Consider the following 22,833-nt stretch of genomic DNA (forward strand, 5'->3'; position numbering starts at 1 on the left):
AGAATTTGTTTGGACTCCAATCTAATATAGTGGCTGAAATATAATAAAATCTTTTGTGTTTGGGTCATAACAGCATTCTGACTGTGTACTTGGATGGACAAAGAATGTACGACACCCCACTTTGGTTTTATTTACCACATCTGAAGACATTTCTGTTAGCTCACTATAATCCTGGCAGAATATGATCTATATCTATATATATATATATATATCCCAAAATTTACAAAAATGAGCACATATTTTGGTTGGGTAAAACAAGCCCAAAAGTTGTCGGAGCGAGCTCAGAGATGCAGTTTTTAAGCTGAAGATTCAACAGTTTTGTGTAAACAGCCCACTCCTTTATTGGGCGCAATTTTGATCTTAAACATGAATAAAAAATGAATATAAAATATAAATAGGGGCCAACATGCTTGTGTAACGCGCCACCAAGGAGCTGCTTAAAAAAACACAACAGGAAGTCAAAATGTTGCTCTTCTCCTTTTCTTAATTTGCATTCTGTGGTCCATTAGCTTTTCATGATTTAATTACTAACTAGTCTATTTTGTTTTTACTTCACCAAATTTTTGCTTTGTGTACCTATATGTCTTTTTTTTTAATTTTTCTTGCCATTATGCTATGCTCACACCTCTATGGGCAACACGGATTCAAGCAACAACTTACAATGAAAAGTATGTGAACACGCATAAATGCGTGTTCTGGGCTTCTGCATTCAAAACTCTCACCTTCTTGCGTAGCTATATAAGTTTTTAGGTCAGGTTAAAGGCTCAATGTACATTCACTGCCATTAGACACTTTTTGAAAGTTAAACCAGTTGAACTTTGACCAATCAGGGACTTGGATTTGATAGTGATGTATGGATGACATCCCCTTAAATTCACAGAACCGACAAACATATGAAAATTGATCATGGAATCAATAATTAATAATTGCGGTTTGTGTCTGGATGGAATTATATGACAACAAGTCTTTCATTAATCTGAACAGAGCTGTGAAAGAAAAAGCCTGGAGCAAGATTCACCAGATTTGCACCACTTTGACATTTCACACCAAGCCTCTTCCAACTGTGAGTACATGCGCTAATGTTAAAGAATATTTTATTCCTGCTGTGTTGTTGTTTTTTTCTCTGCCATCTTGAGTTGACCTTGGTTATAAAACTGGTGTTTTATTCATAATATTAATTGAATTTAACACACAAAGAAAAAAAAGGTTCTATTGTTGTCTTTTAAAAACTGGACTTTTACAGATAAACAGACTTGTTCATGCACAGATGAAAATGAACAACCTCAAAAGCAAGAAACATAAGCATAAATAAATGAACAGGAATGGTTGTGCAGCCTGATGATTTGAGGTCCAATACACTGAAAAATTTATTCTTTCTAAATACTTAAATCCAAACTGTTTTTCACCTCATTACACATTCATGGAAGTCACTTCATGCAGACATCTCACCAGATGATGCAACAGCTCACAAATCAAGAGCCACCAGTCCAGTCATTGACTTCACATTTGAATAGGTGCAGATAAAAGACTGGTATGAGTGGTTTTATTAGGCTTGGTAGCAAACAGTAGCTCTGCATACCTAAAGAAGAAGCACTCCTACTTTCAAAAAATGACGCCTGGCCTCCTAAAAACCCAGAAGAATCTGTTTAGCGTACCAGCACCTCTTCAACGGTGCTGGACAAGGGAGCCTTTAAGCCAAGCTCAGTTTCAAAAAGATATGCCTGACATTTTTCTACATTATTGAAACAAATAAGAAGCCTGTGCGGCTGTTTACACTTCCAACACTGATGGACCAATCAAACTGATTATTTAGAGACCTCTTTATGCCTACCCGGTAGGTTAAACAGCAGAAGGTCAATTTTTATATATAAATAAAGTCAGCTTTTAACAAAAAATCCAGTCATCAACTGTATCTGTTGCTCTTTACTGAACAGTGAACAACATTTTTTTCCATAATTTGTTTTCGTTACCATCAGCAAAGAACATATCTTAGGTTATTTACAGTTTTTCTAGTTTGTTGATTTCCTTTTGCAAGGAAACAACCACATACTGTAAAAACAATGGAAGAATCGCTGCATTATGTCACCCATAGAAAATGCCTTACCTCCAGCACATGCTAAATTAGGCAAAAGTCCCGCACCATTGCTTCCTGATACGGGCGCTGCCATGTTGAAACCAGTCGACCGTGATTGGTCCCAGTCGCTCCGAGTCATTGTATCTGACAATGACTCGGAGCGACCAGGACCAATTACTGTCGTCTGGTTTCAACATGGCAGCGCCCGTATCAGGAAGCAATAGTACTTTCTATTTGGGAACACGAGAAGGGAGGGGTTGAGCTGTCCATTGTTTTTACAGACAATGGAAACAACATAAAAAAGTCCAATAGGCCTAATATTTCTATGTATTTAGGAAGTATAATTTTCTTTTCTAATCTACTGCTTTATTTAAAAGTCTAGCCTGACAGATGGCTTGACCACCCATTCGGAGATCAACAGTTTTCCAGAAGGTTGCCCAACACAAGAGGCCTTCAGCTCCTATCTGTCTGCTCAGTTGTTGGACAGGACAATAAATAAATAAATAAATAAATAAGTAAACTTTTCCAGAGAGAAATGACTGATACTTCAAAATCAAATGGATCATCTTCCTGCTGCAACCCGAAAGCATAATGAAATATGATCATGGTAAAAAGGTAATAAAATGAAAATAAGCTAAACGCCAGATTCTATCTCATTTTGACATTCATGCAGTTCTCTTTCCTTGTGTCACTGAGCAAAGGTTTCTTTGTACAGTGACCCACATTCTGCAATGGAAAAAAGTTTTGCAATCAACTTTGATTAAACTGCAGCCCCAAGTCAAGATTATTGATAGAAATTGATCTAAATTTGACAAAAATTGTATTTTTTTTATTATACAACATACCTAAAAGATTTGAAGGAAATAAAGACATGAGGAGTCTAGTTACCAATTTCCATTTCGATGAATGCAGCCTCCTCAGGAAGAGCCCTGGGCAGAACCCCGGGATCACTGAAGCTGGTCCTCAGCAGCATGGCCATAACAAACAGGAAGAGCAGCACAGCAAAGACTGGGATGGCAGGGGACAAATGGACAGCCAGGTATGGACATCTGCAAACCAAGAGGTCAAACTTTGGTCAAAGTCATCTCAGAAGCACAGGTTCTGTGTTACAACAAGCAAGGCAGCCAGATGCTTTTTGGTTCTCAATGACTAAGAAGAGACCGTATACAAGATAGAGAGTGATCATGTGACTCATTGGTTTATATTGGGCTGATTTGCAAGCGATTTTCTAGCTCTGTTGCTGTTGCCATACTGACCAGCAAACGTTACCAAAAATGTCATTGATGGGAACCTGTAATGGGAGCCAGAAATTAGACTATTCTAAAGCTGAGGACCAGTTAGTTTTTGAATAAAAGGCTGCATCTTTATTTTATGAAATTTAGATCACAAAAAAAGAAAAATAAGAAAGTAACAAGGTGCAGCTGTCATGGAAACTAATCATTAAGGCAAAAAAGGTATTTGGAACCACAAGTTAAGTGTCATTATTTGTGCTGTGAGGCCAGATTACTTCCTGGCCTTGCTCCAAATACTTTTTTTTTTTTAAATGGCGCATAAAAATGTTGTAAATATGTTGCCTCTTCATCAGTAACTCTAATACTTCTCTATGGCAACGTTTTCATTCATTTTAAATATGTATTCATGATGCATCATCATTATTTTTTCAAACACAAAATGAAAATAAACACAAGAGTTAAAAATAGACAGATAAAACAAGACATTGTGCTTAAAAAGGAGTGGGTAGAAGAAAAATCTTGTGTGATCCCACCCCTTCTTACAACACCTTATGTTGTGCAAATTTCTATTTACTTTCTTTTTCCTCTAAACATTTACATTGCCTTTTGTATAGCACCTCAGACGTGACATTTGCTTATTTGTTTTTATTGATCATTTCTAACCTTGTAAAGTTTCACCAGTGATATCTTGAAGGTTTTTTGGAATACATGTAAACTTTTGCACTTCAAACACTGATGACTGCTTTTAGCAGTGAAACATTTGCAGTAATTCTTTGTTCAGTGTTTATATTACTTTAAAGAGATGTTGGCTTATTTGATTTAAAATAAAAAAGGTAATATTGCATAATTTTGATGTAGGATTAGTTTTTTTTTATAATTATTGAAGGAATAATAAATGTTGGTTGGAGGGCTCCCATCCATAACATTTGTGCCCCAGAACCTGAAAAAACTCCAGCAGTGCCCCGATCACTGATCAGTTTTTTTAAAACCTAAAGAATCTTCTTACACTGGCATCTCCAGTTTGATTTTTCTGTGTCTTTTTGCTTTGTTTTGTTTCATATCACAATGTGATATGACAGTCTGAACCTCTGGTTACAAAATAAGAAATCTGAAACCTCCAGTGAGATTTGAAAAGCTTTAAGTTTCTACATCACAGCAAGGCACAATGACAGAAGACACAGAAATATGAGAGCTCTCTGTGAGTGTGTCTGTGTGTGCAGGGCACTCTATGACAATTCCATAGATCTTTCTCACTGCTGTTTTGAGCATGAGATCATGCACTCTGAGAGCTGCCCTTCCTTTGGAAAACCTAAACAAAACTGGGCCACACTCCCATGGTCCAGAGGATGAATGAAGGGACATTACCAGAGCACTGTATTCCAGCCCGTTGTGCTCAGAACCAGCAGGGCTCCTTCAGAACCGCTTGCTGCTTAGTGACAGATGTGAGCTGCAGTATAAACTGCTGCGGCAGCCTGCAGCAGCAACAAAGCTCACAGCATGCTCCTATTAATACTTAGAGTGTATTCAGACTGGAAAAATCCTTTGTTCCGAATCAAATCTCCTTAATTTGTTCTGGATCAAGTCCCGAAAATGGGGTTTGGTCTGTATTCAGACTTCCATCAAGCAGACCAAAGTTACAGACATAAGCTTGTAAACAAAACCATGTGACTAAAGATCTCTTCAGTCATTGGGCAGGGACTACGAGAGCGGGTCAAAACAACAAGAGAAAGACGCACTTGCTGCGCTTTACAATTCTTATCAGGACAGTTAACTTGTTAAAACTTTATATTTCAATTATCAGTTTTGAAAGTCGGGAACAGCACTTTTTACTTGTTGCTTTGGTACGGCGGAGGCATGCTGCAAAGCGGTTAATGGCAAGGAGACGTGCCATGTGTGCTTTAACTCAGAGGATGCTAGCTGCAGTGATGAGGAGTCACTTATGTTTATGACACAAAGACTGTCTGGAAAACAGTGAAATGGAATGTGTGTCAAGCTAAAAGTTGTTTAATGAGCCTGTATTCCTTCGATCACATTTCAGGAAGTTTCTGTGTATCGTGTTATGGCATGATTTTCAGAATATATGGCTAAGAAAACTACAAGGTAGTTTTTAAGCTTAAGTTACACCTTGCTAATACTGGGTTGGACCTACTTTTGCCCTCAGAACTGTCTTAATCCTTGGTGGCACAGATTCAACAAGGTACTAGAAACATTCCTCAGAGAGTTTGGCCCATATTGTCATGATATCATCACACAGTTGCTGCAGATTTGTCAGCAGCACATCCATGATGCCAATCTCTCGTTCCACCACATCCCAAAGGGGATCTAATGGGTTAGGATCTGGTGACTGTAGAGGTCATTTGAGTCCATTTTCAAGAAACCAGTCTGAGATGATTCCAGCTCGTTATCCTGCTGGAGGTAGTCATCAGAAGATGGTACAATGTGGTCATAATGGGATGGACATGGTCTGCAACAATACTCAGGTAGGCTGTTGCATTGTAACCATTCTCAATTGGTAATAAGGGGCCTATAATGTGCCACAAAAATCCCCCATTTCATGACACTTCCAGCACCAGCCTGAACCATTGATACAAGGCGGGATAGATCCATGCTTTCATGTTGTTGACGCCAAATTTTAACTCTACCATCTGAATGTGGCAGCAGAAATAGAGACTTATTAGACCAGGCAACGGTTTTCCAATTTTCTATTGTCCAATTTCGGTGAGCCTGTGTGAATTGTAGCCTCAGTTTCCTGTTCTTAGCTGACAGGAGTGGCACCCGGTGAGTTGCTGCCATGTGACTGGGTGATTAGAAATGGGCATTCATGAGCAGTTGGACAGGTGTACCCAATACAGTGGCCAGTAAGTAAAGATCCAAGCGTTTCATTAATGCTTTTAGTCATTAACACAGAGCCTATGTCTATCAGGAGAAATTCTTTGGCCAATGGTCTAAAATAAAGTTGCCCCTGTTACGATAAGTGAGAAATTCCTCAATCTTAAGTTTGTGATCAACCTGATTGTGTTTTTTTTTTTTCATTTCTATACCACAGACACTTCCATCTTTTAGCAACAACTGTGCTCAGTCTCGTTATGGCTCACTCTTGTCAAACACACAGCTGAAAGGATGTTTGAAAGAGCAGGCTGAGTAAACAAGTGCCAGTCAGCACGGCATAAAAGAGAACAAAGTCTATCAGGAACAGGTATATCAGCATGCCTGCACAATACTGACATCCAGAAAACAGCAGTGTGCCTGGCTGGAGGAGTTTTTCTGCTCCGTCTACCGTTCTTCTTACTAATGAAAACGAGGCGCAGAGCTCAGATCGATAGGAGTTTCCACTGTAAAGCTGCTGCTTCGGTGGCTGCAGAAACAGCGCAGAGCAGGTCTCAGGCAGAGGAAACGAGGCCCGTCCATGGAAGCAATTCTCATAATCACTGGAAGGTTTTGGAGCCACACTATCATCACTTCCCATCAAACTCCCCCAATGGTCACATCCTTCCTGGGGGTGAACCATTTCCTCTGCTGGTTAAGGAGGGATGCTGTGTTTAAAAATAGCTTTAAAAAATAAAGCTGGATTTAAGCAGTCTCTGTGTTACAAGAAAAAATATTCTCATCCAAAGGGAAATCAGATAAAACTCACTCATGCTTTTCTTTCTGTCTAGCTTTTCTTTGTTTTTAAAGAGCTGTTTGCCTGAATAATCTGCTGGCCTGCACTTGTAAAATTTTCCTCAATAAATGAGTTGTATCTCCTCTTTGTGCCCATTTTAAGATTGGTGGAGAGGTTTGGGCTTAGATCTTGTTAGCTGGGATCATTACACTCATTTCCTGGATTTTTTTTCAGAATCTTTTAAGTTGTTGACTTGCAGATTTTCTGTAGGGCTGAACATTTAACAAAAAAATCATTCTAATTTGATTTTACCATTACCTTAAAATCAATGTTCATTATTTTATAATAAAGCCGCTTATAAACCAATTCTGACATAGTTCACCTAAAACACAATACTCACTTTTAATTTAATAGATAATGAACTTGAATGACCAGGACATAGGTGTGAAGCTACGTTCACACCACCCTTGGCAATGCGCGTTTAAGTGGCAACTTTAATTAAAAGTCTATGTGAATGGACAGAAACACGCATTTCAGGCTTTCACATTCAAAACTCTCGTGTTCACGCATAGCTACACAAGTTTCTACAACTGTTTGCAGGGCTCTAAGTACAAAACGGACGGCCCTTGAACGCATGTTGCCAGTTGAATCAGGTAGAACTTTAATCAATCAGGGACTATGATTTGGTGGTGACATATGGATTGAATCCCCTTTAATTTGATAAAATTGCCAACTGTTTGAAAATTGATCATGAAGTAGAAATTAATAACTGTGGTTTGTGCAGCACTTTCAACATTTCCCACCAAGCCTCTTCCAACTGTAGGTGGCAGACATGCACTAGTAAACAGTAGAATAAGAAAAAAGAAGCCCGTCCCTGCTTGTCCAGTGTGAACACCTGAGGTATACTTGCATTCAGAAACCCGTGTTGAGCGCCTTCTATAACACGCTCACATTGTTATTCCTTCAATGAAAGAAAACAAAAGGTTTAATATTAAATACTGACCATCAGACATTGATGAAAAGGAACACATGTTGGAACATTTAGGCATAAGGGATATCAGCAAAAATAATACAATTATTATAAACTCTTTCAAATCCTCCACTTTTCCTTGTAGCAGAGAACTGACAGCATAGTAAAAGGATATGGAGTTCAATAAGGATGATTTACACTAAACCCAGAAATTTGATGATTCTTCTGTTGTGCAAATTGTGCCCGATCAACCTCACGGTTTAAAATCTGCTGTCCATTTCTGTTTTTCCTTCTTATGCAACATTTAAATGCCATTTGAGAGGCGGAGCATTAAAGCCAGGGGTCACGGACCTTCCGTTGGGATTAAAGCTTTGATCACAGCTGTTGCATCAAAGAATATTCTTGGGGGTAAAAGCAGAACCAGTGTTTTAATAATATGATCAAAGAAACATCAGTCACTTTTTATTTCCTAGAGAGGAGCATCTTTTTCAGATCAGGCAAGCAGAACGTGAACATATGAAGCGCCCATCCCTGCATGGAACAGGATGTGGGTGAACATGCACTCTCCTCCTGGCAGGGAAGCTTCCAGAGAACAAAACACAAGGATTGCTGTTACTGTAAATGGAGCATGTACTCTGCGCTGAGCATAAATCATGTTATTGCTCATTTAGCCTCAGTTGGATACTGCCCCCTGATTGGTTGAGGAGGTAGACAGGGTGGGGTCGGATGCTAATAGATCGGATGTGAGATCTCCTCAGACCGCAGCAGCTCTCTCTCTGCAGGCCCAACTTCTCAATTCTGCAGCATCTTTACAATAGAGGACAAGAGCATGTTTGACTGAACGCATCACCTTCTGCATGGAAGCAGCATAAGCACTGATTAGCATGATCATCCATCTCACAACATGCACATATGCTTTGCCAGGTACCCTGCTGTGGACAGACAGATGACACAATGCCTCTCCAGGTTTTGGTTTCTTTATCCCAACTTTATATCTGGCTTTTAAGATACAAATACAAACATGGTGGGTAAAAAGCATTCCTAACTGATCCAGGTGTCATTAACTAAAAAATAAACCCTTACATATAGAAACATGTGAAAACCGTCTCTATGCCGGTTGACAGAAGGATTAAGGGATCAGTGAAAGCTGCAGGACAACAGCAGGGCTGGGCACACCTACACAGTGACATTGTTTTAAATAGACTTTGCATTCGTCGGCTCCGCACTGCTTGCCCACAGTTTGAAGCTCATAGAGTTTGACTTACATCAGCTACGGACAGCTGGAAATACAGTAGAGATGTGAGCTCTGCTGCTAATGCTGCAATGCATCAAGCAGTACAGCTGCACATGTGAGGACCGAAGTGTGAAGGTCTGCTCAGTGTTAAAGTGCAAAGACAACACTTTTTTATGTATTTTGAAATAAAAATCTTACCATAGTTTTTTTACATGTATATTAAACATGATCTAAAATAAACTCCATATTTTTTTTAAATAATTTGCAATTGAGCCCCCACCCCATCCCAAATGACCTTGTTTTGATTTGACACATTTACTTTGCAGGATGTTATGAAGCCATTATGTCTGGAGGTTACTAGTAACTAATTTTACTGACTTTAGCAAACCAAACACGCTGCAGATGGGAAGACAGCAGCACACAGAAGGGCGGGTTGTTACTCTATTGGCTTGGTGCATTTTCTAAGTGTGTCTATTGTGCTGCTCTGAAAAAGCAAAAAGTCTTAATATGCTCAAGAAGTGTGATTTTTTTTTTATTAATGTGGGGAATAGCAGAAACATCGCAGTAGTACATAAACTCAAAATAAAGCATCATTTTGTATCAAGCTGGTTCCTAAAAGTAGGGAGTGTTTTCAATTGCTAGCAGTCTGCTGAAAAAAAAAGGTGAGTCACTTCTGTATTTTAAACCAAAAAAATGAAAGCATAAAGCTGCGAGTGATAAGGGCATGATACAGGGCTCAGTTTTAAACATAGAATTTTGGCATCCCTATGTCTAAAATTTCTAAAATACTTTAGACAAAAAATCAAAATCATGAAAATGTGTTACGGGAATTGTGTTCATTTCCTGAAACCCTCTTTTCTTGGTAAATCGACAGATCCGTACTTTTACTTTAAGTCTAAAAAAAAGAAACATTCCTGCATACAATACTTTCTGTGCCTTTTTTTGAAATGGAAATATTTTGGAATTTGATATGACTTAATCAACAAGAGGACAACTGACAGAATATTACATTTTTGAGCATTAACTTAAAAAAAAGGAGTACCGGTATGCTTTTACTTTTACAATATAGTGTCTTTCTGTGACGATGTTAAGCATCTAGTTGACATGACTGTTTGTAGCAGCACCTTTAAACTTTCACTTTGCTGTATTACAGACTCCTTTAGCCCCTCAGCTGTGCTCCTCCGCCAAAACTGGACAAAGATGACATTTAAATTTGGGACAATTCAACTCCTGCAAGCCTGGTATATGTTTGACTATCAGCTTTCAGGGAAGATAAAAAATATCTTCTGCACATAAATACGGCTGTAAAAAACACATCTCTGATGACAAACTTTGCATAAATATTGCATCCAGTCGGACGACAACCGTCTGAGTGTTCTGGGGAATCAACATCCAGGCACAATGAACATGTGTCAAAGACCCATTTCATGGAAAAATTGTGTTTTTGCTGTTTTTACCATCATCTCGTGGCCTTTTTCTGATGATGGATGACACATTTAGAAAACGTTCATCTTAAAATTGCATTTCCGAGTATTTCTTCAAAGTGTTGCAAATCAGAAGCAGATGTTTGAAAAAAGAGCTTATTTGTTACGTGTCAAATACACTGGGTGGGCTTTCAAAATGGATGGAAAGATGATCGGAGTGGGACTGTAACACAAATCCACTGTCCTGAGTCAATATTTACTGAGAAAACCCAAACTAAAATGCACAAGTAGGGGGAAAAAAACCTGTACTCTTGGCAGACTTCTTTATTTGAATCAAAGCTGGAGTAAGCAGCCCGGCGCAGCTCATTTCACACACTTGTTAATGATCAATTATTCCAATGCATTTCATTATCCAGGTGCTCATGATTTAATGCCCCTGATTAACTGATCTTCACCAACCACCTCCACAAAAGCGAGTGGTATCTGCTTTGGGCCGTTTAACCCATTCAGGTGTATCTAAAACTGTCCACAGGGAGGCCATTTTGCTCTGATCATGCAGAAACAGCTGCCATTCGAGTCTTTTGTCACAAGTTTTTATAAACAGGAAGCTTTTAAAAACCTCCTCCCCAACTACAAGGTGACTAAGCAAGTTTAGCAGCTTAGCAAAAATACAAAAAAACCTATTAAACCGCATTGCATAAAACAGTTTTAATGTTTTCTCTTGTTTACATCCAGTAGATTTCTGTGTTTTTATGTAAACAAGGTTAAAGGATTCACTAAGGGCGCATACTTTCTCCTGAAACTGCAGACCAAACAACATAACCACACTTTCTGTCTGTTTATAGATGTCCTCTCCATCTGTTCTATGCATTCTCTATGTTTCTATGTATTGAGAAAACGTTGGGTCCAATCCAAAAACAGTGAGCTAATTAGAAGATGGCCAGAACAAAGGAGAGTACTTCCTGTTGTGGTTCAATCCAAACCACATTAAACCTGATCTATATACAGACGGAACATCTCCAAAAATCCTTCATGTTGGAGGAGATATAGAAGTGATCCAAACTAAAACTGAAAGCTACTGCGTGTTATAGTATCCTACATCTTTAAACATCACAATATGTGCTTCCTGAAAAGGTTTACATGCGACAGTGGCAGTGTCGTGGTTAGCACGGTCATCTCACAGCAGTCACAGAAGACTGATCTGGTTTCAAAACCCTGGCCGTTTGAAGTTTACATGTTCTTCTGGTATACTGGTGGGTTTTCTGCAGGCATTCTTGCTTCCAACAATCCAAAAACATGTTATACAGGTTCTTGGGTAACTGTAAGGTTGCTTTGCAAATGGGTGGGGAATGACAATGTGTGCAACATCTTAATCTGGTTAGGTTATAAATGGCGGGATTATTGGAATACAGTATTCCCGCCTCCACTTCCGGTTATCCATCTGTTTATACGCTCTCCAGCTAGCTTACAGCCCCTCACAAACCCCAAGCAAATATTCTCAGTATAACAGAAATGGCGAGCAGTACAGGAGCAATCCAGTCGTACAATTTTGAGCCAGATCCCAGCCCAGACAGGGAAAACACAGACAAACAAATCTTCATTTTAATCCTGACAAAAATGCCACAAAAACATCTTTAAAAAGAACAAAAAATCATTTTCCAATGGAGTGCGCCTTTAAATGGGAGGCTGGGATGGGGCTGTGTTGCCTGACAAAGACAGGGACAAAAAAAAAACATACACACACACAAAAAGGCAACCATTCCTGCTAATTCTCTGACTTTTCCAAGTTAATACAAGCATGTTCACCCGATCGAAGTCTCCATCATCCCTCAGGATAAGGCAGAAAAATGATGTAGTCACACTTTAAAAATAAAAGAAGTTTAAAATGTCCTTTTTTTAGCTAACAAGTCAGGATTTGACCTCCAGCTGGTTTGGCTAGACATGCAGTTGAACAGTTTAGGAGCACAGAGCTGCAGCTTTTTTGCAGGAGTCCAAACTCTGACAAAGATTTCAGACCTATTTACAATGCAATGGTGAGCGTGACAATCATCCCAATGCAGCCTAACAGTCCTATCTTAACTTTAATAACCCTCCGCCTACACACCATAATTAGGTTCCACTGTTTTATGAACATGGTGGCAAACGACTCTCGAGCCATTACCACGAAGCTTTTTCAGAGCTCTTGATGCTCAGCATGAACATTATCGTCTCTCTCTCATTTCCAGTCGGACAACAGCTCCTTCTGTCCGACCTCTAAGGAAAGCAAGAGGCCATTAACATGCAGGACAAATAAATGAGTTGGTCCAGCCCTGTTTTAAGAGCATCTCCCTCGCTGTAATGCTCACAATGTCTTGATGTACACATGAGCAAAATCAAGACAGGAAGCCGTTTCCCGTTTGTGCCAAAGTACAGGACCTGCAGAACTGCACCCAGGAAAAGTACATGAAGAGCAAAAGTAGTATACATTGATCAGTACTTTGCAGTTTAGTGATATAAACCATGGGTTCCCATAATGCATCTGGGCAGGTGGGAAGTGTTAGCTGGAATAATGAGCCAGCCACAACTGCTGATGCAACAAAAAAAGCAGATTTTCAATCTCACAAGTCAGAACGCCCAGATTATTAAATATTGAACCACTCGGTATAGTCATCAGTTATGAGGCATCTTTTACTTTCACAGGGGTGATGTAAAAAAAAAAAGAAGGATCCAAGTTGGCGTGAAGCAAAAATCTTAGTAAATGGTGGCCAAGTAAGAATTTAAGTGAATAAAAAAAAGAAAGGGGTTCAAAAAAGCCTTTCAAAATAAAGTTACTTAAACCACTTTAAATTCCGCATTATGATTTGTTTGAAAAATATCAAGACTTTAACCCAAGTTTCCCAAAAAAAAGTTCTAACACTTGTTCATCCACATGTAAAAGTACTTTTTTTGTTATGAAGATCAGGATTAGGATACTTTTTAGGATAAAAGGGATGTTAGGAAAACCAAATCTTGACCACTTCTGCTGACTGAACAACAACAAAAACTATTTCTGTAATGTTCAATAAATTAGTAGATCCCATAGCAACGTTTTTAAATAACAAGTTACCGAAATCTTGAAGGTTCTCTGAAAGTGACCAGCAACAGGGAGGAGACTGCGGATCGAATTTCTATTGATTAATCGATTGGTTGAGTTCCTGTCAGCCACAGCTATAGCAGACTGGGTTCATGAAGGGGAGCAAAGCTGGATATAGGCATGGCTAAGGAGGGGCAATGCCCCCCCAAGTGTAATGACTTGCCTCCCCCCCCCAAACGTGATGGCGCGCAAAAATCCAAAATTAACGAATAAAATCAAAATGACCAAAAACAAATAAAGAAATAGTTCAGCAAACAAAAGTACAACACGATGTAAAAATGAGAGACAAAAACTGTAAGGATGGACAGACGAACAAATAGACAGAGAGAAAAATAACAATCAATGCAGCCTTAACAGGACACAAACTAGTGACCTGCTTGTGCCTGTCCCAAGCCCGGTAAATGCAGAGGGTAATGTCAGGAGGACGTTCAACATAACCTATAAGACATATCCAATAGGTCAAAGGAGAACAAATGGATAGATGAGCGGAAATGATCACAGCATGGTTTTATAGAAATTTTAGGGGCTTGGAGGGATAGTACACCCCAAACTCAGTATACCAGGACACCCCCCCCCCCCCCCCCCCCCTGTATTCTACCTGCACCCCATGATGGGGCTGGCTAAATCCGGGTCAGGGGTGGGAGCTTTGTGTCTTAAAAGCAAAATACTCACTCGAAAGCAAAGAAGAGGGAGCAGGTCCCCATGATGAGGAACATGGTCAGATAGAAGACCCCCTTTTGGCGGGCCATCATCACGCGCCCGTCGCAGCAGAAGGTGTTCTTCCCCGGGAGCCTCTCCCATTTTCGCACCTTTCTGGTTATCATCACCGCCGACATGGTTCCTGCTGATTCTTGGAGTTTGATTGCTCTAATTGTTCCTCTAACCAGTCACGACAAACAGAGTGATAAACAGCACTTGCGCGCAATCAGACGAGTGGAAATCATTTTTGGAGGTTTAAAGTGTCGCAGTCTCATCATCGGGGCTCTCTAATCCACTCCCCCCGCGTCCGCGCAGCCGCGAGCCCAGCAGCTTTTAATCCACTCACGGTCCGGTCGGAGCCGCAGGTTGTTAGAAATCCAGCCGAACCACTGCGACAGATGTTTCCCGGCGAGATGATCCCGCCGCGGCTCCTCCCGCAGCGGCGCGCACGGCGGCGGACCTTGACCGCCTGACATTCATGTCAGCTGGAGCGCGTCCACGGACTGAGGCTGCAGCAGCTGATCAATCAGGAAATAAAGATGAAGACCTCTGGATTTGCAGCTACGATCCGCGTGTGTGGCTGGGCAGTCTGCTGCTTTTTCCCCCTTCTCCTGCAGATGCCAGCTCTGTTTTAGTCAATGGAAGCAGGAAACACGCCTAGATTGAAATGTCTCATCTTAAAGGGGCAGGACAGGTGGAGGAGCACCGACGAACAAAGGAGGACACGTTCAACACCTCTCAGGAGCAGCTTGTTATGAACATGTGTTCTAAAAAATGAAGGGCAAACATATATGAAACCAAATTAAATGGATTTATAAGGTTTGATGGTCAACACACTTCCATTGTTCTTTTCATTCCCATCTCTGTTCCCTTTTTGCGCATGAACTGAACTGCCTATGTAGGCAATAAATACTATTGTATTGTATTTGTTTGTTTTTAAAGAAAAATTGGAGATATTGTCTTATAAATTGGCTTTAATCAGACAATGGGGGGACTTGTTTTGTTGTGCAACCTATTCATGTCATTTCTAACATGTAAATTAAAGAGAAACCACAAAAGCATGCCAAAACACTTCATTAGATTCATTTGTCTTTTTCGTTTAAGTTTTTTATATATGACCCAAAAATATACTTTACTTCACAGAATTGGGCTTCAATTTATAAATTAAAGAACGACATCATTAAGTTGGAGTTTAATCCATTTTCACTGTGTCTCTTTAAACAGTGGTTGTGGTCATTAGTATATTCATAATTTTAATACTGTACTTTTTTGTGTGTTTGTTTTACTTTTTTGTATAGAGTTAGCTGTAAGAATGAAAACTATAACATGTTTTAAAGCATGATGTGTATGTTTCACAAAGACTTTGTTGCATCAATCTATTATATTGACAACACAGAAAGTGACAAATATACTCTTCTGTAAATGAAAGCCATGAGAGAATGTGTTGTAGTCAGGACCATTCATGTTTCTTTGTTTTCAGTTATTATTACTATAATTATTATTATGTTTTAGTACAAAATTTCAGTAGCACAGTATACCTTGTAACACACAAACATGTCAAAACATTTTCCTCAAACAACTCAAAGAATAAAACTGTATAACATAGTCTTATGACAAAATATTCATCCTAACATAAAACAATGGAATGGAATAAATAAAATAAAATAAAAAATACAGTTAAAATGGGGTTTGCTGAATAGAAGTGGGGGAGCCCGGGGCTGTTTGTGGCAATATCTTTTCTAGACACACTACATGATTCTGTGGTACAACTTTTATATCAACCTGTCTTTAGTCTTTATTCAGCATGCAGACAAAAAAATCCTGAGGTGAGTGCACAATTTTTAATTTTCATGGGTCAAAGTAAATGTTCATGTTTGTGTTGTTTTTGTGTTGAGCCCTTGTGGGTTGTTGGTAAATCAAGCTTTCATTTCATATAATTAATGCTGAAAGAATTTTTAAATATGAGCAATGCATGGAGAAGTAAAAATGGTTACAACCAACCCCGGTCTCCATAATACTTTTAAACACTTTATGGTCTAATTGTTTTCATTGACTTCTGATATTTTTTTCTACAGAGGCCAAATATATTTTCAAATCTGTTTAATCGGGGGACTTCTCCTGACCAGGTCACTTCATGTCTTCTACAGATGTATGTTTTGTTAAGTTTTGTTAATTTTTATTTTTTTTATTTCCTGTCTATCACGTGACAATTTGACGAGTCTATTTTGTAATTCATCGTCATATTTAATATGCTGGGTTAATTTAAGGGAATTTTCAAACTGAGTCTTTCTAATTTGTTCATTTATTTATACAATTTTTTTGAGTCATCGATCTAAATGAATTCTTAAGTTGCTGTCACCCACTTCTGTAACTCTCTGCCTCCTTCTAGTGGTGGATTCAAGTACATTCACAAAGACGAAAAATAATGATCGTAACAATAATTTGAGAATTCGGCTGGGCTAGAAATGTAATATTTATGTGTGTGCTATTTTCTATATATTTGTATACTATTATATACAACTGGCAACACACAATATGCTTTTTATTTGTCTGCAGTAATGCCAATAGAACAATTGGTCCGTTCATCATAATGATCCGACTAGAAACAAGAGTTAAAGCAACTGCTGTATAACTAGGATTAGCCCTTGTCTGTCTATTGTGTTTTATTTTTACTTTTTATGTTTCTATACGGTTGTTGGCTTCGTTTGCCGTTAAATGGACGGGGTTCCTTGTCTTCGTGTGCCGAGTTGTCACGCACAGGAGTTGAAGTAATCATAAAGCTTTATAATTTGTTAGTTAGCACTTAGCACATGAGTATCTATCTGCAGTCAGAAATTTTAAGCATACATTTTTGTCTTCGATTTTATATCTGTTTGAGACTTATTTTAACCCACGTGCCATTGTATTTATCTTAAAGGAGCAGTCTACAGTCCAGAGGATTTCTTGATCGGAACTTGTGCATAGTAAAAGACGTGGATGGGACGGTCCTGTTACCCATTTTACAGTCCAGCCTGGTGCACCTTGACGTCCAGTCCCCTGCAAACTCGAGTATCGGCGAAATAGTCTGGAGAAAGGTAGGACAAGCTGAATAAAGAGCGTTGAATGCAATGCCTGCCGTGTTGCAGTCATTGCATGAATCCTGCTCTCCTGGTTTCACTGCAGGGTCCTGTGCAGCCAAAGAAAGCCAGAGGGAGGACGGGAGGGAAGCTGGAGAAAATCCTGGAGGAGCTTCTGGAGTCCCATGGTGAAGTGTTGACGGAGGAGCTGAGGAGGGACCTTCCTCGGAGCTTCCAGCGGCATGGAGACCTTATCCTTCTAGGGGACAGTTGCTTTACATTACCAGTGTGGAAGAAGATGGGTACAGCTGTCACACTCCCATTTATCTAAGCTCTGTTTTCTTTGACATTTCTACATAAAGGTTTTTGCTTTTTGCTGATTCAGAGGATCAGTTGTGGAGTGCAGTGAGCAGCACACTGGGGGTGAAGCGACTGGCAAAGATGGGCAGAATATCCCAAACTGGATTCAGATCACCTGCTGTGACAATGCTGTTAGGGGAGCACAGCTGGGTCACCCATGTGGACAATGGAATCAGGTGAGTTCGGGTAAAATTTCGCACATGCTGTCTGAATCTCTGATTTAGAGGTGATTCTAATAAACCTGCACTCTCTCACTTTGGTTTCAGGTATGACTTCGATGTCACCAAGTGCATGTTCTCAGCAGGAAACATAACGGAGAAGCTCAGAGTAGCAGCTCTGGACTGCACAGGAGAGACTGTTGTGGACTTGTATGCAGGTCAGGAAGCCACATTTTGCATTTTAAACTTTCATTCTCCTCTCATGCTGATAAACGTGTCGTAAAAGATCACTTTTGTCAAATTATTTCTACAAGTGTGTTTTATTTCTACCAATTTTAAAAGTATTCTGTTCAGCTTTGGTGCTGGGGAAATACATTGTTTGATCACACAAAACAAGCAGAATGTAGCTGCATAGAAATCATTTAAGCCATATTCTCTTGCTCATTGGCTTTTTTTCAATTATAGGTTAAAATATACTCATTTAAAAACATTTATAGATGTTGTAGCTAATATTATTTAAAGGATTTCCAAACAATTTAGAAAACCTGAGACTCTAGAGCAGTGTTTCCCTAACACTCTCTTGGGTGTTTTCCATGTTGCCCTGCTTAAGCACACGTAACTCAGCTCATTATCAAGCTCTGCAAAAGCTTGACAACGGCAGTCATCAAAGGCAGATGTGCCGGTACAGGGTAGGATTAAAAAAAAATGCAGGACAGTGTTCCCAGAGGACCAGAGTTGGGAAACTGCTCTAAAGTGTCCCATTGGATCTCGTTTTAGGCATCGGTTACTTCACTCTTCCGTATCTTGTTCATGCGAAGGCCAGTCACGTTCACGCCTGTGAGTGGAACCCCCATGCCGTGGAAGCTTTACAGAAAAACCTCCAGGCAAACGGAGTGTCTGAACGTTGCACCATTCATCAAGGAGACAATCGCCAAGTAAAGTGACTTTTACTTCCCATTTTTCCTCATTTGTTGTAGGTTTTAGATGTGCTGGCCATCAGCTGACAAGGTTGTGTAAAGCATTAATTGTTCTCTCCTACACGATGGTGTAGCGGTTAGCAGTCTCACCTCACAGCAAGAAGGCCTTGGATTTCTGTGTGGAGTTTGCATGTTCTCCCCCTGCATGCCCGTGCATACAGTCCCCGTGGGTTTTATCCGGGGACTCCGGCTTCCTCCCGTCGTCCAAAAACACACGCTTCATAGTTTAATTGGTCACTCTAAATTGTTCCTATGTGAATGTATGAGTGTGTGGCCCTGCGACAGACAGACGACCAACAGTAGCTGGGATAGGCTCCAGCAACCCTGTAACCCCAAAAGGGATTCAGAAGATGAATGCGCTCTCCTTTTGGTTGAGGAATAGTTCAAGGCTCAGTCCTGATTCTGGAAATCTACCACTGGCTTGGGTGATTTCAGGTTGTCATTGATTGAAAACACATGAAACCAGATAATGGGCAGCAACTAGAAGAGGAAAAACTAAACAACTAGTTTTTAAAATCTGTGTAGTAGATGTTGAGAACCAGGATACCGTATAGATAAATCTAGCTTCAATTAAGTAAACAACACAAATAGAAAAAAATAACACTAACATTGAATTTCAAAATGTATTGAAGTGGCATTTATAACAGAGGAAAAAGGTTCCCCAAACCAAAAGAAATCAAAATGTTGATACCTTTGCTATTTGACTCTGTAATTGAAAAGAAAGAAGAAGAAGAAAAAACATTTTTGGCACTGAAAAGAGTACATAAATGTTAAAGACCCACTCAGATGAAAATTGTTGTTTATTTGGGGTGTTTTTAATATCTTCTTGTGAAATTTTTGATTTTCTTGTAAGAAAATCAGGATTAAATTTGCATTTTTTAGTATTAGTATATTTAAATTGCTGTGAATTAGGGGCAGACAACAAACACTATTTGAAAAAGATTGTAGGTGTGACGTAGAAACTGCCATCGATGGACCACAAACTTCCCGCTCCACTCCATTCTGATGTATCCAATAGCAGACAAATAGATCCGTCTTTGTTTTCCTCATCCGAGCTGGAATCTGACTCAAAACTGTACGTCTGGACAGCTCCAATATTTCTCGCCATTTTAGTTTCAGCTGTAATGTTAGCTTGGGGTTAAAAGAGGGTGTAAGCTAGGAAGAGTATTTAACAGCCTTTGAGTTTCTAATGAAATCCTGCTGCTCTGCAGAAACTATGTCCCAGAAAACAACCGATTTATTTTTCTTATGGCTAAAAACGGCATAACCTTAATTAAAAGACCCCTGGAAGAGGGGTACCAACAATTTTGTCCACCGCTGTAATTCACAGGCTCACCTGTCTGCCTTTGATGCATTTATACTTCTCAACTTTGGGAAGAAAGATTCAGTTGTTGCCTCTGTTTATAGGTTGAAACTACAAAAAAAATAGTGGGATTGAGTTATCCTCTGTTGTCCCAGAAAGGAGGATTTGATGTTTCCTCTGCTAAAAAAAACCTGATGATGGAAGGACGCGGTTACTTCAGAGAGACTTTTCTCAAAACGGCCAGACTTTATATTTTTCTGCTTCTATTTTAGACCTGGAGTTATTGAAAATGTTAATTCATTAGGTCCCAAACCTGTTTTATCTTAGATTGTCTAAAAAAAAAAAAAGACAGTGAAAAAGAAATTCTTGGAATTTTGAAATTACTCTTTGCTCAAAAGTCAGAACTCTGAGATTAAAATGGGAAGTGTCTTTGAAAAAATATAAAAAATATATATATGACTTTCAAAATAATGTTTAAAAAAGAAACAATGGGAGAGAAAAATCTGGGTTTTTTGGGGAAAAAACTCAAAGTTAGAAAGTAAAGTTAGAATTATCCTCTGAAGAATGGGTAAGGTTTGACCAAAAGTTCAAACTCTTATCTTGAAATTAGAAATCTTAAAATTGAAGCCAGAATTTCGAAAGAATGAAAAACAGGATTCCTCATTGTCTGTTATGTCCTGCTTTGCTTCACCATGTTGTGTTCGTGGCTCATGGAAAACGTTGTCCTCCTCTGTGCCCAGCTTCAGTTGAGGGATGTTGCTGACCGGGTCAACCTGGGTCTGATCCCGAGCTCGGAGGAAGCCTGGCCCGTCGCCTGCAGGCTGCTGAAGAAAAAGACCGGCGGCATCTTACACATCCACCACAACGTCACCTCGCCGTCACAGACCGCTGCTGCAGATGAAGCCGTACAGAGGGTTTCTGGGAAGAAAGCTGACAAAGAGGCGTGGCAGGCCTGGGCTAATCATGCAGCAAACCGCATTGCTTCTCTCTTAAGGGACCTCACCAGTGCAGCATGGCTGACAAACATCCAGCACATAGAACACGTGAAGTCGTATGCGCCTCATGTTCATCACATCGTGTTGGACTTGGAGTGCAGGCCATCATGAGCTGTGCAGTTAAAACTACAAAATAAAGTTTTGGAGGGGGCGAATCACAGCACAAGCTGGGCAGGTTGGGAATGCAGCCACATAAAACTGTATTTATTCAGGGCAGGTTGACTGAGCACAAACATGCTCACGCTGTTCTGTCCACATCAGTCCAGGTCAGCCTCCCGTGTTCAACCAGTGAGCATACCGACATGTCTGCGGCAAACAGGAATGTCCCAACTCTTACTGTTCTTCACCCGCAGGATGTAACCGGTTCAGCTACAAATCGAATTCCTGCAGGAAAAAACTTGATAGGAAAAATGTAAATAAAAGAAAAGTATGGCAGTCGTCTGTGTGGTGTAAATGACTTGAGCATGAGGTAGTAGTCCACAGATCTTTGTTTGACTTCTGACTCACACCCTGATGACACATTACAGAGAAAACCTGAATAGTAAGGAGGAGAAGCCGGATGTTGATGCTCGCATGGTGAACGGTTTCATTATGGTGGATATAATATGGCTCACATGATGGGGTTTTTCTCAGCCATCTGGCCTGCACTTGCTTGAGAGGGTTTGAAAGACTGTCAGCCAAATAAGGGAAAACAATCTGGAAGAATGAGGTTCATGTGTCCAGTCAAGTTTAATGCCAAGGAGTAATTAAGCATTTCTTGCAAGCTGTGATAGTCCAACATGTTCCCTTTTCTCTTGATTTGTATCCACTGTGTGTGTTTGTACTGCTTCTGTAAAGACTCATATGTGTTTTAATCAGAACATTTATGTAGTTTTACCTGCAAAGTCTAGATTCAGTTAAAGTATCAAACACGTGGTTTCCCTTGTTTATGATCAAACAACCACAATACTAAGCTATCCTATAGAACCTATATTAATGATAACCGATCAATAATATTTATATATGCTGACACTCACATAGGAATCAAGCCAGTTATTAAACGATTATTGGGCCTTTTTCTACATTACTGCTTCACTTTTGCTGTGTTGTATCCTTTTTGAATTACTAATGTGTGCTTTTATGTGTACTTTGTAGGTTATGTTTAGGGTCATCTGGATTTTAACACCCAAATGTTTTTTAACTTGTTAAAAAAAAACTTAAAATCCCACTCCGATAATCCTTTGATCTAAATTCAAAGCGTTCCCAGTGTTTTTAATTAGGGTGATCCCGTTTTTTGCCTAAATCACAAGTTCTGTTTCCTAGAACATAGTTTCTGCAGGAGTTTTATCGGGAATTCACCTCTAAGTTATAGACTGGACCGTTGGTGCAATGTGAGCCTTCCCACACTCCCATCATCCATCTGTTTACACTCTGTCACAGCCCCTCACACCTCCAACTGCTGTGACCAAAATGGCGAGCAAATTTGGAGCTATCCAGCCACAAACAAAGATGTACATGCATCTAGTCATTTACAAGTGGATGTATCAGAATGGAGCAGGGCCGGGAATTTGCCAACTACCTACATCACTGCTACAAGCTTTTCCAACAAGATTTTTTTCGTCTGCTCCTAATTCACAATTTAACTTTTTTTTAAATACT

General features: G+C 39.7%; 2 protein-coding genes across 2 annotated transcripts in view; one reads left to right on the forward strand and one right to left on the reverse strand.

The window, feature by feature from the left end:
* zdhhc9 (zinc finger DHHC-type containing 9) overlaps window positions 1-15,321 on the reverse strand; it is a 29,367-nt gene extending 14,046 nt beyond the window's left edge. The window contains exons 1-2 of the mRNA XM_023959015.1: window positions 14,320-15,321; window positions 2,963-3,123 (exon numbers count right to left, since the gene is read on the reverse strand). Coding sequence (XP_023814783.1) covers window positions 2,963-3,123; window positions 14,320-14,483 — 325 coding nt within the window. The 5' untranslated portion in view covers window positions 14,484-15,321. The remainder of the gene's footprint in view (window positions 1-2,962; window positions 3,124-14,319) is intronic.
* A 1,455-nt stretch (window positions 15,322-16,776) lies between these two features.
* Window positions 16,777-22,267, forward strand: trmt12 (tRNA methyltransferase 12 homolog). The gene is made up of 7 exons (XM_004073094.3): window positions 16,777-17,114; window positions 17,264-17,420; window positions 17,509-17,704; window positions 17,788-17,938; window positions 18,029-18,138; window positions 18,698-18,855; window positions 20,941-22,267. Exons 1-7 carry the CDS (start codon window positions 17,062-17,064, stop codon window positions 21,304-21,306), a joined length of 1,191 nt encoding a protein of 396 aa, XP_004073142.1. The 5' UTR covers window positions 16,777-17,061; the 3' UTR covers window positions 21,307-22,267.
* Window positions 22,268-22,833: the final 566 nt, after the last annotated feature.

The sequence above is a fragment of the Oryzias latipes genome, chromosome 10 (genome assembly GCF_002234675.1).
Source record: "Oryzias latipes chromosome 10, ASM223467v1".
NCBI classification, from domain to species: Eukaryota; Metazoa; Chordata; class Actinopteri; order Beloniformes; family Adrianichthyidae; genus Oryzias; species Oryzias latipes.

What these genes read in the sequence shown, in the direction of transcription:
- trmt12 (XM_004073094.3), top strand. Translation starts at nt 17,062, where the DNA reads ATGGACGGGGTTCCTTGTCTTCGTGTGCCGAGTTGTCACGCACAGGAG. An exon ending in TGTTGTGGACTTGTATGCAG is followed by an intron (nt 18,139 to 18,697) that starts GTCAGGAAGCCA and finishes ATCTCGTTTTAG; the next exon opens with GCATCGGTTACTTCACTCTT. An exon ending in ATCAAGGAGACAATCGCCAA is followed by an intron (nt 18,856 to 20,940) that starts GTAAAGTGACTT and finishes CTCTGTGCCCAG; the next exon opens with CTTCAGTTGAGGGATGTTGC.